The sequence below is a fragment of the Camelina sativa genome, chromosome 5 (genome assembly GCF_000633955.1).
Source record: "Camelina sativa cultivar DH55 chromosome 5, Cs, whole genome shotgun sequence".
NCBI classification, from domain to species: domain Eukaryota; kingdom Viridiplantae; phylum Streptophyta; class Magnoliopsida; order Brassicales; family Brassicaceae; genus Camelina; species Camelina sativa.
In genome coordinates this window covers 29,470,259-29,486,124 of record NC_025689.1, presented here as the reverse complement: position 1 = coordinate 29,486,124, position 15,866 = coordinate 29,470,259, and the positions used below count along the sequence as shown (strand labels likewise).

The window sequence follows — 15,866 nt, the reverse complement described above, 5'->3', positions numbered from 1 at the left end:
GCGTCCTGCGCTCACATCACTGCACCTGCTGCAACATTGCCACTGCTGCTAGCTGCAACTTGGGACACAAGGGCCTAATGTGCCCTGGCTCCATGCAATGATAGCATACACGAGCCCCTGCCGTCAGAGCACTCCACTTGGGACAGCTAGCAAACCTGTGATCTTTCTTCCCACACATGAAGCATCCCGCACCACTCTGAGTCTGCATAGCCTCCCACTTCCTCCTTGGTCCCTGCATAGGCTTGCCACCCCTGCTAGAACCTCCATGATGCTGATCCTTACTAGGCTGCACCGATGGACTAACCCCCATTGACTGTGCCCGGATATCCTGCTCAATCTCTGCTGCAGTCTCAACCAGCTCTGCACGCGTAGCATAACTACGTCATCTACAATGGACCCTCAAGTCATCACGAAGAGCCCTCATAAACCTCCTGATCTGGGCCTCCTCAGGCTCCATAGCCCGACCCCCATAACAAAGAAGTCGACTAAACTCCAAGTCCAGTTCCCGTACTGACCGTGTCCCCTGAGACAACTGAAGGAACTGCACCTCCAACCGATCCAATGCCTCTCTAGGAAAGTACTTGCGGTTGAACTCCAAGACGAAGTCAGCCCAAGTCATCTCCCTCTGCACTCTCCTAGCAGCCACTGATCTCCACCACACCTGAGCATCACCACTCAAATGGTGGACCCCTATGTCCACCCAAAACTCCTCAGGACATCTCAGAGTATGGAAGTTACGTTCCACACTCGTCCTCCACGCATCTGCAACAGTAGGGTCTGTACCACCCTAAAACCGCTCAGTCCCGAGACGCGTCATCTCCTTGCGCATGGAAAAATAACGTCCATGTGCTCCTCCGCCACCACTGGTGGCACAACCTGAGCCTGAGCCGGTACCACAGCTGGCAACCGCTCTAACACCTGTGCTAGCAAAGCCGCAAAATCAACACCAGGGACTCCACCCGCTGGGACTCCCACACCTGGGACCCTAGCACCACCGGCCACTGGAGCATCAACACCGCCCCCTCCGGCCACACTCACAGAATCTTCCGGATCATCCTACGACTCGCCAACACCCTCAACTGTCACACTCTGGTCCTCGGTCTCACTAACCTCTGGGACTCTGCTCCTACCACGACCACGTCCGCGTCCACATCCACGACCACGACCAGAAATAGTACCATCTCTAGCCATCTGCACTACCATGAACAGAAGACTAAGCAAACAAATATCTATATAACACAAAAAACATAAACTCACCGTGGAATCACACAGTAGGCTCGAAGAGGATGTTCTAGGACTCCATGCCACACACAATTGACTAACTCACATAATCAATCAAAGCATGCAAATCCCAAACATCTACAGCACAAAGCCTAGTGAACCCAAACCTAGAACCGTAAAGGCTCTGATAACCAAACTGAAAGGACCCAACTTTTTTTTTTAATAAATAAATAATTAATAAATTAACTACAACTAGTGGTCAGTGGTCCCATATCCACTAGCCCCCTAACATCCTCCTCTTCATTGCCTTGATTCCACGATAACACTTTGCCTTTACCTGCACCACAAACACAAATTGCAATGCATGAGTATTTTATAAACACTCAATAAGGCAATCCTCCCATCTACTGGGCTATACACACAATCAATAGAGTCATCTCTAATCATCAAACAACAATCAACAAACAACAAATAACAAACCATGACTCTGACACCAACATGCATCGACCGACACCGAATGGGGATGCATCGACCGACACAGGGTTGCATCGACCGATGCTCGATGCACTTGCATCGACCGACACTTGCACTGCATCGACCGACGCATGCTCGACATAACACGAAAACTCTAGGGTTTTACGCGCCGTCCTCGCACTTGCATCGACCGACGCAAGATATGCATCGACCGATGCAATGCCGAGCATCGTGTTTTCCCCGAAGCTTCTCGCCGGATATTCGTTCCTACAACCACACGGATGTTACAACTGTCTTATACGAGAAAACAAATGGTATGTATACAGTATTATGTAATTGAGTAGTGAAAACATAGTAAAGAAAGTTACACAATATAATACATACAAATTGGTGAGTTCACTTCTATCCATTATCCAAACACATCTCAAACCATCGTAGCAATATAATATAATCATACATACATAATTTTCTTTTTATATAACAATTTTATCATACATAATTTGTAAAAGCTCTTTTTTCAGGAAATACTATGGCTCGTCAGCTATGTCTTCATGATTAAACTGATTATGTTTAACCCATCCCAAATATTACAATTTTTACGAGATGATATTATAGCTTTTTGAGGAGGTACAATACCCCGCTGCATCAGAAGGATGATTCATTTCTCCCTCCTTTGTTTGGTGCTCGGCATGCCATCTCATTGCTGCTGCAGTCTTGTGGCTTTGATACATTCTCTTCAATCTATCAGCAATAGGAAGATACCACATACGACTATATGGTACTTTGGTTCTACGTCGGCCCTCCCGAGGCTTCCATCTTTGTGCACCACAAAACAGACATTTATCTTCCTTTTCGTCATCTTTCCAATATATCATACAATTGTTAATACAAACATCAATTGTATGATATGGGAGGCCTAAATTGCGCATCAATTTTTCGGTCTCATAATGTGAACCAGTAGCTTGGTTTCCTTCTGGTAAATAATCAGTCAATATTTCACAAACCGAATCCACTAACTTTTCACTCATATTATAATCTGCCTTATTTTGCATGACTCTAGCAGCTAGGGATAATTGTGAGTGACCTTCATGGCAACCATCATATAATGGATTTTTTGCACCTTCTAACAAGTCGTAGAATTTCTTGGAATGGTTAAGTACCGGTTCCTCGACATTCTGATAACTACCATCTTGATGATAATTATCTTGATGATAATTATCTTCTAAACTTATGTTATAACGAAATGCATCATTCACCATATCCACATATCTATCTCCTACCACATTACCCACTTCTTCATTCCCACTTACAAACGTCGGATCTACATAACTCGTTCCTATGCCCATATTAATTTCTTCCCCATGTTTATACCAAACATAATAATCTGGCATAAACCCATAGCAAAAAATATGATTCCAAATTGTACCCCCTGGAAGACGCCTACCGTTTTTGCACTTATCACAAGGGCAGTGAAACTTACCACCATTATTTTGTGCTAAACGCTGACTATTTGCAAAAGCCATGAACTCCTCTACCCCGGTGCTGAACTCTTCCGTGAAATTTCCCGTCACTTCATCAAGCCTCTTATACATCCACTCCCGAAAATGACTATAATTAGAACTTCCCGCCATTATTAAAGATCTCTCACTCTTGTTTTTTTTTTCTCTTTTGATTTTTTTTCTCACTCTTGTTTTTTTTTTCTCACTCTATTTTTTTTCTCACTCTCAAAATTTTTTTTGTTACTCTCGATTTCTTTCTTGCTAATGCTCTTGCTTGTGGTGTGAATGAAATAAGAAAGGAAGGTGTGGTATATATAGAGAAATTTGGCGACTGAAAAACGACTGTAAAACGACTCTGATGTGACTCAAACTAACAGTCGCAACAAAACAAAGCTTACCAACCCCACAAACGAAAAAAACGTGTTTCTTTTTGGCCGACATGTTTGCGACTCACCTCAATAGTCGCTTAGTAGTCGCCAAATATCCGACTAACTAATTTAGTCGTATTTTAGTAGCCAAATTAACGACTCGCCGCAGTAGTCACCATGTAGTCGCCAATTTAGCTACTGTTTGCTGACAAAATTACTTTCTTGTCTTTCAGTCGTAAAATAGTCGCTAATTAACGACTACTGAACCAACTATTCATTTCAGTCGGTAAAAAACGACTAATTTACGACTAAGTTTTAGCAGTTGTAAAGTAGTAGTTAAACAGTCGGTATATAGTCACTAAATTTGGCGACTACGAGTTTAGTCGCCAATCGTAGTCGTAAATTGCCTGTTTTCTTGTAGTGGAAAGGGCACCAAGGTTATCATCACCCACCCAGCGATGCCTTTCGCTAACACAATAGCAATATTCCTTTTTGCTTAATTTGTTCTTTGCATCAACAATTTTTTTGTGTCTTGTGTAGTACTAGTTTATATGTTCATGATCTTATTATATTATATAACGTATTGTATCCTTAGAAAAATGGTATTTAAAGTTAAATAAAGCTTGACTATGTCTAATATATATTCATCACATGATGATGACATATGTTTCGAACAACAACTTTGGAAAACTTTCTATTGTTTTTCGTTTATATATCTTGATGCCTTACGAAATTTTTCTTGATTTTACATTACATGACTGTCAGCTGACTCAGCTTAAAAAACTGGTGATTCACAACGTTCTTGTAGATATCATATGCAATGCACTCCTACTCGATCGAGTCATTTTCACAAAGACACCATATCAAATTTTGTTGTCTCTCAACAAATCCATCACTAAATCATGTGGCGTTGAGACCCTTTGTCAATACATATGCTTATCGCTTATATTTTGTAATACAGTATAACCTCTATAAATTAATACTCGTTTAATTAATACTTGCTATAAATTAATAAATTCTTCCAGTCCCGAGTTGGACCGGTGTAAAAAATGACGCATTTCAATAATATAGTAAGATAATATTTTTTTGGAAATCCTATGTAAGAATATGGTCCCATCAATATAATAAATTAATAATCAAATAAACTAATATATATATATATATATATATATATGATTATATACATATATCTAAGAAAATCTAGTGAGATATGATTATATTGTTCTTTCCCTATCTAAGAAAATCTAGTGAAATATGACTCTATTGTTGTTTGCATATTCTTGAATTTGCATTCTTGTTGGAGCTCATCTCTAATCTTTTTCATTGTTAAATTTTCAAATCGCATCCAAAAATTGTGAATATTCCTAGATGCGATAATTGCTTCTTTAGTAATTGGTTCTAGCCCAATTACCATATCTAAAACTGATTATTCCAAAAAAAAGGATTATTCAAAATTCTTAAATATTAATGGAAAAAATACAAAAAAAAAAACTTAAACAGTATGGCCCTGTTCTTTTTCGTGTTGCTGGATCAGCGACTGCAACACGTTAAAACGACAGCAATAATATCAATCAAAAATCAAAACGACAACGACAGTGGCAAGATGATAACGCGGACGTATTTATTAGAGAGAGAAAAAGTGTCGCAGGGGAGAGAAAAGAATCGCCAGCGACCGTTGCGGCATCTCATTTTAACAGCACAGCGACTCTTATTTACAACAGCAGCGATGCTTCTTCATAACAGTACTAACATTCCTCATCCAGCGACTTGAAAAAGAACAGGGCCTATGTGGAAGCTAATTTTTGTCAAAAATATTGTAGAGATAGATGAATAACTAACTGGAGTCTTCTATAACCATTTGTTTACTGTATTATGATGATATAGTTTATTATCAAAAGATATAGTTAATCAATAATTTCTTAGCTTTTTGCAGTCAATCAGATCGTTGAAAATGGGAGAATTCACTCATCCCATTCACAGAAATGTAATAAAAGTTTTAGCAAGAAAAGTGAAATAAAAAAAATTCATTAACTTATGAAACCAAATGTTTAGTATTTTTTATAATTATTTTTCCGAAAACTCTGATTGCTTTCTTTTCTGCTATTTTCATCATTCAATTTTCCACTATATGCTTTTTAGCTAGTATTTATATGAATATATGAAAGAATCAAGAAAGCCACATTGATAGAGGAAATATAAAAAAGTAAAAAACAAACTGATTAAGTTTATTATCATAAATTTTCAGCATCCTTTTGATTTATTCTTGGATATTAGTACGGAGAGCATCTAATTTGGAGACGAATGGGCATATATCCTAGTTTAACCTATGATTTATTTTATTAATTTGATGCCCCTACGATTACGTAGTTTTCTCACGCAAGACCTATGTGATTAGTTCAATTTCAAAACAATAATAGTATAACTTTTAAAAATAAAATAATATATTATTTATTGTAGTCTTGTACTTACGTATTAGGACCACTGTAATAATAATAATCACTGATAATTCAGTATTAGCTTCTCTATTTAAAAACACATGTAGTAGGTTAGTTCACTGAATATGAAAATGCTTTCTAAAATGTAGCTTATTATTCCTTGTGTTTCAAAACAAGCACAAACGGATGTGATAGGCTAATAGCATTTTCTAGTAATGTTCTTGCTTCAATACGCATATTATTGTAGTTCAATTCAAGAGGTTATCAATTATATATTGTTTATAGTGACTATACTATAATAATAAGCACTAGGTGTTAAGTGCATGCATGGCCTATATATATAGACGACACACCCAAAGTATAGAAAGTAAAAACACAAACTCATAATGGAGAAAGCGGAGATTGTTCTTAACTCACTTCCTATGAGTGGTGGAGATGGTCCGAACAGCTACTCTAAGAATTCTCATTTGCAGGTCTATTTTCAATTTTTTTTTTTTGGTTTCTTATCTTTTAATTTTTTCTTTTCATCTTTACATTTCATATTCCTTTATAACAACTTCGCATTTTTGATATGGTTTGTTACATTTGATCCAACAAATTGGTATGTAAGATGAGTTGTTAGATAAAATATATTTTCGTTAACTATTTTAACGATGTAATAAGTTAACTATTTGGTTATCTATTTTACTCATCTAGACATGGTATTGAGTACAAGATAGTTTAAGAATACCATCATCAGTCGATTTTTAAATAGACGTTGGCTGGCTATTCGGATTAATTGGAAGCCCATGACTTCAGAGGACGAACATAATTTGACTTTATTATCATGATCTCTTACATGATGTTTTGTTTAATCAAATTTTGGTTCCTTATTTTATTTAAGAAACTCCAACAACGATATTAAAATGTTCAGAACTCATCAAGCCACACAAAAATACACCAAGGCACAGAAGCTAAATCATAAACTTAAATCTAGAAGGCACAGAAGGCATTACTGTATTTCAGTTTTACTAAATCTAGGTTTGAGTATAACAAAATGTTTTTTTAAGCATTATTTTTATTTATTTTGCACGATGGTGTGTGTTATTGGTTTTTGGCATCTCATTTAGATTCAGTGCAGCGAAATTTTGTATTTCATTATTTCAGTCTCTTTAATAATTTTCAATAGGAGTAGCACATTTTTAAATACGATATTTAAGCATGAAATTATCATAATCTTTGAAATCCTTTTGGTGTGGACAGAGAAAAACAACAACTTTGTGGAAAGAGACAATAGACAAACTGATAGTAGAGAAACTCGATGCAAAAACCCTAATCTCTGGCTCCAACACGTTCCGAATAGCTGATCTTGGTTGTGCAACTGGACCAAACACATTCTTTTTCGTTGACGACATCATCAGATCCGTTGAAACCAACTTACGATAATCAAACTCCTCAAAACCAGAGTTTCTTGTCTACTTCAACGACCTCCCTGAAAACGACTTCAACACTCTCTTCACTTCTCTCTCTCAAGACCGGAGTTATTTCACGGTCGGGGTCCCGGGTTCGTTCTACAGCCGTATTCTTCCTCAATCTTCCATTCATATCGTAGTGACGGTTGGGGCCACCCACTGGCTTTCGAGTGTTCCAAAGGAAGTGGTGGACAAAAGCTCCAAAGCGTGGAATAAAGGGAAGGTTCACTACTCAAATGCGGCGAATGAAGTGGTGAAGGCTTATGAAAGGCAGTTTGGTCGGGACATGGGGAAGTTTCTAGAAACTAAGGCTAAAGAAGTAGTGAGTGGTGGTCTTTTGGTTGTTGGAACGTGTGGGTTTCCTAGAGGAATGCCTTTCTCCAATCCTGCCGATAGTATCATGTATACGTCCATGGCTGAAGTTCTCATTCAAATGCAATCCCAGGTAATGTAAAAGAAACAATGTCTCATAACTAAGTTTATAACGTTATATCTCTCTTGTTTATTTTTATTTATGTGTTTGTTGAGTGTGGTGAAATTGGCATGTAGGGTTTGATCACGGAAGAGCAAGTCGATACCTTCAACATACCTATCTACTCGGCATCGCCTGAGGAGGTAACATTCTTGGTTGAGAAAAATATATGCTTCACAGTGGAATCTATGGAGCTGATGAACCCTGCAGCCTGGCTCAAACGGGCAGTGAACGCGGAGGATGTGAGGCAATGGATGATTTACATAAAGGCCACAATGGGATCCCTCTTCATCAACCATTTTGGTGACCATATCCTCGATGATTTTTTCGACCGTCTCACTGAAAAACTTGTTGGACTTACTGAGAAGATTGAATCTAGCTACCGTGAGAAGCTCATGTCGTTCTTTGCGTTGAAACGAAAATGATTAAATATTATTTGGCAAGTATTTTTTACGCGAGTGTTTATAAAATAGTTATCTGTATGTTTGTGTATTTTGGTTTATTGGCTTTGATCGGTTGAATCCGGTCGAGAAAATTGTATTTTTGTTATTCCGTTCCAAACTAAAATAATACTTTCATGTTCATTACACACGAAAATTCATTAAAAACTTAATCAATAGTTTTAGTATTGTTTTTGGAATCCATTTGGTGAAATTGAACTAAAGAAAAATTATATTTTGTAACTTGTGTCCACACAAAATTGATGTAACAATATTCATATATTTAGTGAATAATTAATTAATTATCGACTAATTAGTTGGGTGATCGAAAGTAACTAATATGTAAGTTAGAGAGTTGTAAGTGTTGTCGGTCTACCTTATTTAGATTCAAACTCTATGTTATGTTTGTATAAGTTTTATAAATGCCAACAAAATAATGAGTGGTTCATGACAAGAAAAATGTGTAGGTGTGGTCCAAAATATATTTATAAATGAGTACATTATATCATTATGAGTAGTCTAATATACTGATAGTAAATTTATTTTTTTTATTATTTATATATATATATATATATATATATATATAAGTAAGGATAATAATTATGCATCATATATATTTGATTAGTGGCTGAAAGTGAAGAGATAAATGGCTACTGTGTAAAATAAAAGGACAATTGTTGCTTCAAAAAGTAAAAGCATCTTTTCACCTTACAAATAATAACAAATGCAAGTGTGTTGGTTAAATTTCTATTAAATCACAATGTTGCACCAATTATTTAGTGAAAACATATATTTATTTTTATCTGAATCTTATGTAACAATAAACATGTGAATGCCGACATTAGACAAAAGAAGCTGTGAGAGGATCATATTATATATCCTAGCCTCATAGGCCTATATATTACACTTATTGTTGAGAGTCAACTTTAGGTTGTATGACTTTGATTAATATATGTATGACATCTTTGCTTAAACAAATATACACATTCAGTTATCATCTTACAATGTGATTTGTCCCTTTTAAGGAATCTTGTCCCCCATAAATCAAGTTAGGCAAAACAACATAATAAAAACTAATCACATTTAAGCAAGAAAAAAACTAATGTATAAATGTTTTCAATATAAATATGATATACAAAAATTACCGTATTTGATATCATATTTTGTTATAACAGTCTCAATTTGCTAAGCTTTCATTAATCCAAAAATTATATGACCAACAAGGCACTACAATTTTGTTATAACAGTCTCAATTTGAAACGAAGACTGGACGTAAACTTCCGACAGGACCATCTGACAATTATCTCCTACGGCTGAGCGGAAACAAAATTGACGGCTTCTAGTTTTGGCCAATTGGTTTTTGTTCGGTTTTTACCGGTTTGTTTTCGGTTACTGTTTTATACGAGAAAACAAATGATATGTATAGAGTATTATGTAATTGAGTAGTGAAAACATAGTAAAAAAAAGTTACGCAATAAATACAAATTGGTGAGTTCACTTCTATCAATTATCCAAACACATCTCAAATTGGTGAGTTCACTTCATACGAACATAATTTTTTCTTATATAATATCATACGTAATTTGTAAAAGCACTTTTTCAAGAAATACTTATGGTTCGTCAGCTATTTCTTCATGAATAAACTGATTATGTTCAACTCATCCCAAATATTACGATTTTTACGAGATGATATTAAGCTTTTTGAGGAGGTACAATACCCCAAATGCCACCAAGGTTATCATCACCCACCCAACGATGCCTATTGATAACGCAATAGCAATATTCATTTTTGCTTAATTTGTTCTTCTCGTCAACAATTTTTTTGTGTGTTGTCTAGTACTAGTTTATATGTTCATGATCTTATTATATTATGTGACGTATTGTATCCTTAGTAAAATGGTATTTAAAGTTACATAAAGCTTGACTATGTCTAATTATATTCATCACATGATGATGACATATGTTTCGAACAACAACTTTGGAAAACTTTCTATTGTTTTTCGTTTATATATCTTGATGCCTTACGAAGTCTTTCTTGATTTTACAGTACAAGACTGTCAGCTGACTCAGCTCAAGAAGCTGGCAATTCACAACGTTCTTGTAGATATCATATGTAATGCACTCCTACTCGATCGAGTCATTTTCACCAATACACCAAATATCAAAATTCTTGTCTCTTAACAAATCCATCACTAAATCATGTGGCATTGAGACCCTTGTCAAAACATATGCTTATCGCTTATACTTTGTAATATGTCTTATTCAAAGAAATACAAATTAATTCTCGTTATCAGAGCATCCACATTAGTTGAGATACTCTAATGGTATCTCAAAAATATAATATTAATAGTTCCAATATATTATAATTAAAGAGTTAAATTTCAAATCAACAACAAATTTGAACCAATCTTAAGTACTTTACAAATATCATCAAAGTATCTCATGTTTTATCTATCGCTTCTATTTCTTGAAAACTAATTATTAAAGAAGAATATAAGTTGATTACACCGAAACATCATCAATTAGGTATTAGGACTTCGTTATAAGATTTAAGTACGCTTTTAACAGAGGAACCATATGAAAGCAACCACCGACATTATAACAACCGCGATAGCGATGCTTATCCCAAGAAGCACCAGAAAACCCATTTTCCGTTACTTGTTCTTGTTCTCACTGACAATTTTTTATGTATTTTGTGTGTGTTATGATGATCTTATTATTATCCAAATGTTGTAAGTACTCATAGCAACATATAAAAGTGGTATTTTATAATCAAATTTGATCTTAACTTTGATATTAATCAGATCATAAGATGTGTGTCTAATATATCTAATATTAAATAGATCAAGATATATGTATGTCATAAACTAATTTAGTCACAACATATGTTTAGGTATATCTAATTATACTAATTTAGTCATAACATAAGTTTAAGTATATCTAATGAAACTAATTTAGTCACAACATAAGTTTAAGTATATCTAATTGAACTAATTTAGTCACAACATAAGTTTAAGTATATCTAATATTAAATAGATTGTAACAATTGTCAAAGAATTTCCTCAAAACTTATAATGATAAAAAAGTAATTTATATATGTATCTAAGAGAATTTAATATATATATATATATGAGTCTAATTAAAATAAATAATAAAATACACCAAACTCAGTGATTTAATGGTGAAAACATATGTTAGAACATCTCCAATGGTCCTCTATTTTTACCTCTAAACTCTATTATAGAGTAATTTTTGCTTCAATCTATTATTTTTATCTCTATAATAGCTATTTTTTTTTCTATTTATAGGGGAACTCTATTTTTTCCTCTATAAATAGAGGTGAACTATTTTATTTGCAAAGTAGTCCTTTTAATCTTTAACTTCTTTTCTTTATGACCAAAATAAACAAAATAAGTATTTTTAAGAACTAATAATATAAATTTAAGTATAAATATTTATTCTAAAATATTGAACTACCATTTTTGCAAAAGATAATTTATATAAACAAGAAAATTTATTTTTCATTCATTCCATAATGCTCTTTAAAAATCTAGTATATTTTATAATTTTTGTATGATGTGATGCTCTTTATAATAATAAATGCTTAATTTAAATAAAAATAATAATTTTATGAAACTGTTGCAAATTTTTTTTTTTAATAATACAAAATCTAAAGTAAATTTTGTTAGTTTTCAATTTTTATAAATAATAGGTGTTAATTGTAAAATAAAAATAGTATCTATTTGGAATATTTTTTTATAGAGGAAAAAATTAGGAAAAACCATTGGAGAAAAACTTATCTCTATTATATAGATCCTCTATTATAGAAGAAAAAAATATGAAACACTATTGGAGATGGTCTTATATTGCATTGTAACAATGTATTCAAATCATTTGTAGCTATAATTTAATATACATATATCTTTTTTTTTCTAGATATTTTTCATCATCTTGTATATAAAATAGAATATTGTTCAAGAAAATAATTTATTTTTATGAGATTATAAATGATTAAAGATGAAAAAATCCGATTACTTTTAATCCATCACAGATTAAAGGGGGTGTATTCAATCTAATATTTCAAGTGATTTGATTTTTCATGAGATTTTAAATGATTTTGATGATTTTAGGGAATTTTATATAATTTATTGTAAAATTCTTTCAAATCCCACCTAAAACGATGAGATTTGGATTTCTGTATTTTTAACTAAACAAATCCTCCCAAATCCTCCATAATCCACAAACTGTATTGAATAACAGTGGATTTTAAAGTAATTTTTTAAATCATCAGTTCAATAATAGTAGATTTTAAAGTAGATTTTAAAATCATCAGTTCAATAACTGTGGATTTTAATAGATTTTTTTAAATCCATAATTAAATAACATAGGATTTTTAAAATTTACCCAAATCACTTAAAATGTCAAGTTAAATACGCCCCCCCTAAAACATATCGCTATTGACATAGATTAGCCATAACTTTTTTTTTTTTTTTTTTTTAAAGGGTCGGCCGAGCGAGCCAACCGTATGGGTTGTTCCAGAAATAATGTCGGCCATATGTCTTGATTTTGCCATACAGCACTCACCCTTTAACTCAGGCTGAGCGTGGCATAAATAGCCATCCGACCCTAACTTCGCAGCCATAACTTGGCAGCCATCTTTAGAACAAAACCACAGCATCCCACTTTCTTTGCATTGTATGCATCTGTATATTTTCTCAGCAGGACTTGACAAATGACCATCGCTTTCGTTTTGAAATTCCTCGTTTCTTCTTTCGTGCAACACATCGGATCTACTAATCTCGTCAGTCCCATCTCCAAGGTCTCGACAAAACGATTGTCCGCCTTTTGTTTTCCCCATAAGATTTGGTTCAGCCATTGGAGGAGTAACTCGTTCAGTCTCTTTCTACCATTTCTCAGAGTCTCTTCCTCATTACAAGGCGATACTTCAGTATCCTTCTCACAGGATGATGGTTCAAGCATCTGATCAAAAACCAAAACAAATGTACAAACATAAATGAAAAAACCATAAAAGCCTTATAGTAGTAGCTCATCAGAAATAGAACTTTTAAGCAAAGATAAATACCAGTTCCAAAGTGCATTTAGGTAGACAAAGAAGCTTGCTTTTGATAAAGGGAAGAAGATTCCACTTGGATAGTCCTGGTGCACCTGGTTTCAGTTCCGATAAAGGTATCTAGAAAACGAAGAACCAAAAACAATCTAAGTAATATATGACCATATCAAAGAAACCACAAAGAAAAGGGAATTAGTTGTAAATACCTCATCCAAGATACATTGAAGAACATATTCACAGCTCTGAGACAAATCAAACTCGACCTTTGAGTCAGCATCATCTTTACTTTGTTCAGGAGTAGAAGAATCAAACAAAGAAGCCAAGCATCTGAAAGCTACCATCTCATTGGTGTGTTCACCCAAATTATCTGGAAGCTTAGGACCCATTTCAAACACATCTGCAAGTAACATTACTTTTATCTGAGGATTTGAGATTTCTAAAAATCAATGAAACTGAGACTGATACAAAAATTGAATTACCATGCAACATCCAAAGCTCGGATTTGAATTTGGCAAAGTACTCGATGATCCAAATCCAGTTATCAATTTCTGAGTTCCCAGTCACTAAACGATCACATAAAATATCTGATTTCGGAGGCTCCATTGTTTCGATTAATAGAACTAGCTGTGTCATAAGATTGTAATTTTACATGTTAGATCGTCTTTAACGAAACCTAAGACTTAGCAAGAATGGTTTTTTTTTCAAATCATTTCGAGAAGATTGAAACATTGTGTACCTCTTTCGTTTCAACGGAGAATCTGAGGAGAGAGGGGACAACGAGTAAAAGCTTTCGAGGAGAAACGAGACCGCGAAAATTGCAGGATTTAAGAAGAACACGAACACTGTGAGAATTTTTCACCATTATTAAGGTTTTAGAGGAAGATGAAGAGAAAAAAAAAGAAGAGAGTTTTCCTAGAATGTACCGTAAAGCCCAGGCCCAAGTAAGCCCAGACAAGTACCTTATCTAAGACCGATTATTCCACAAAAAATAAAAATAAAAAGGATTATTCAAAGGGGAATTGCATTGGTTAGCCATAAAACCAACTATAATTAACTCGATGACCATAGTAACCATTAAAAGGTTATACACGCTATATATTCTATAATATTTACTTTCTTAACCCTATTGCATGATCAACAGTTGCCTACTTCCTCTCTCTCATCAACATTGAAGCTGAAAAGACGTCTGATACACAGTTCGACATATCGAGAGTAAATATTATTTCTGTAATACTCTCTTATTCTCCGCCGGCTGCGAAAACATTTTCCGGTTTCATCTGTAGTCACCATTGAAACCAATTTTCTCTTGTCGATTCGCCCAGCGATTCCCATAGGGTATTGAACACACCGCCGGCAGGTTGGGTTGCAGTTGTTGTTGTCGATATCTCCACCCTAAAGCGACAGTGTATCTCATTTACTGACTTCCGGTGCGAAGTATAGTCAACCACCGGTTCCATTCTGTGTCAACATGCGTCTCGGTATCTAGGTATGTCGTTAATTTGAGATTGTTTGTATCTCTTCTAAATCCACCATCTGCCCATTCATCAGACTAGGTTATATATATATAAAAGCTAAAAATCGAGAAAGTGAATCGGCAAGTAGATAGACCAAAAGATATAAACATATTTTGGATATGTGGATATGTGACTATTGTGATGACCAAAAGATAGAAACTTATTTTGGATATGTGGAAACTCGTTTTGCTGAACCAAATTGACTTATGTGTAGGAAGTCAATTCAATGGACGATTGGTGCTTGCCTCAAAGATTGTTCATGTCCGGTCGTGAGCCGTCAGGAAGAAACAGAGTTAACAACTACTACAACTTGCGTTGGATAGAGAATATTAAGAAGGCCCTCGATGATGAGCATCTGGAAAAATTGGCAAGTTCTCAGTTTGCCCATTTGATGTTAATGGGCAACCACACCTTCTCTGTTATGTTTGTCCATTACGTCTTGACACGACAGCTAGTCACAAAGAAGAAATACGAACTTTGGTGGGTATTTTCTGGAAAACCCATTAGATACGCAATCGATGACTTTGCCCTTGTAACTGGGTTGAATTGTCGGAGAGACGGATTCAAACTGGACAAGCGTAGAGGGAAGGCAGTTAAGAAGGGATGCAATGCATCATCGCCAATATGGAAATCTTTATTTGTAGTGGAGCAGAAGCCAACTGTCTCGTGGATTTTCCAAAAACTCTTACTGGGAAAGAAGTACAACGATGCTGATACCCGTTTCAGACTGGCGTTGCTGCTGATAGTTGATGGCATCTTATGCCCCACATGTGGGAATACAAACATTAGTCCAGAACATGTTGAGATGGTCGGTGATATTGATGCCTTCTTGAAGTATCCATGGGGTCGTGATTCTTTTTTGAAAACTGTGAAGAGTGCGAAAGCAAGAACTGTGAAGCAGTTTGCGCAAGATACTTGTGC

At 34.9% G+C, this 15,866-nt stretch overlaps 1 protein-coding gene and 1 pseudogene across 1 annotated transcript; one reads left to right on the top strand and one right to left on the bottom strand.

Moving 5' to 3' along the window:
- LOC104787832 lies at window positions 6,384-8,419 on the top strand (annotated as a pseudogene).
- On the bottom strand, window positions 12,987-14,271 carry LOC104789688. Its single transcript, XM_019245406.1, has 5 exons — window positions 14,168-14,271; window positions 13,911-14,055; window positions 13,638-13,828; window positions 13,444-13,551; window positions 12,987-13,340 (listed from the first exon to the last, which is right to left on the bottom strand). The coding sequence occupies exons 2-5, from the start codon at window positions 14,032-14,034 to the stop codon at window positions 12,987-12,989; spliced, it is 777 nt and encodes a 258-aa protein (XP_019100951.1). The 5' UTR covers window positions 14,035-14,055; window positions 14,168-14,271.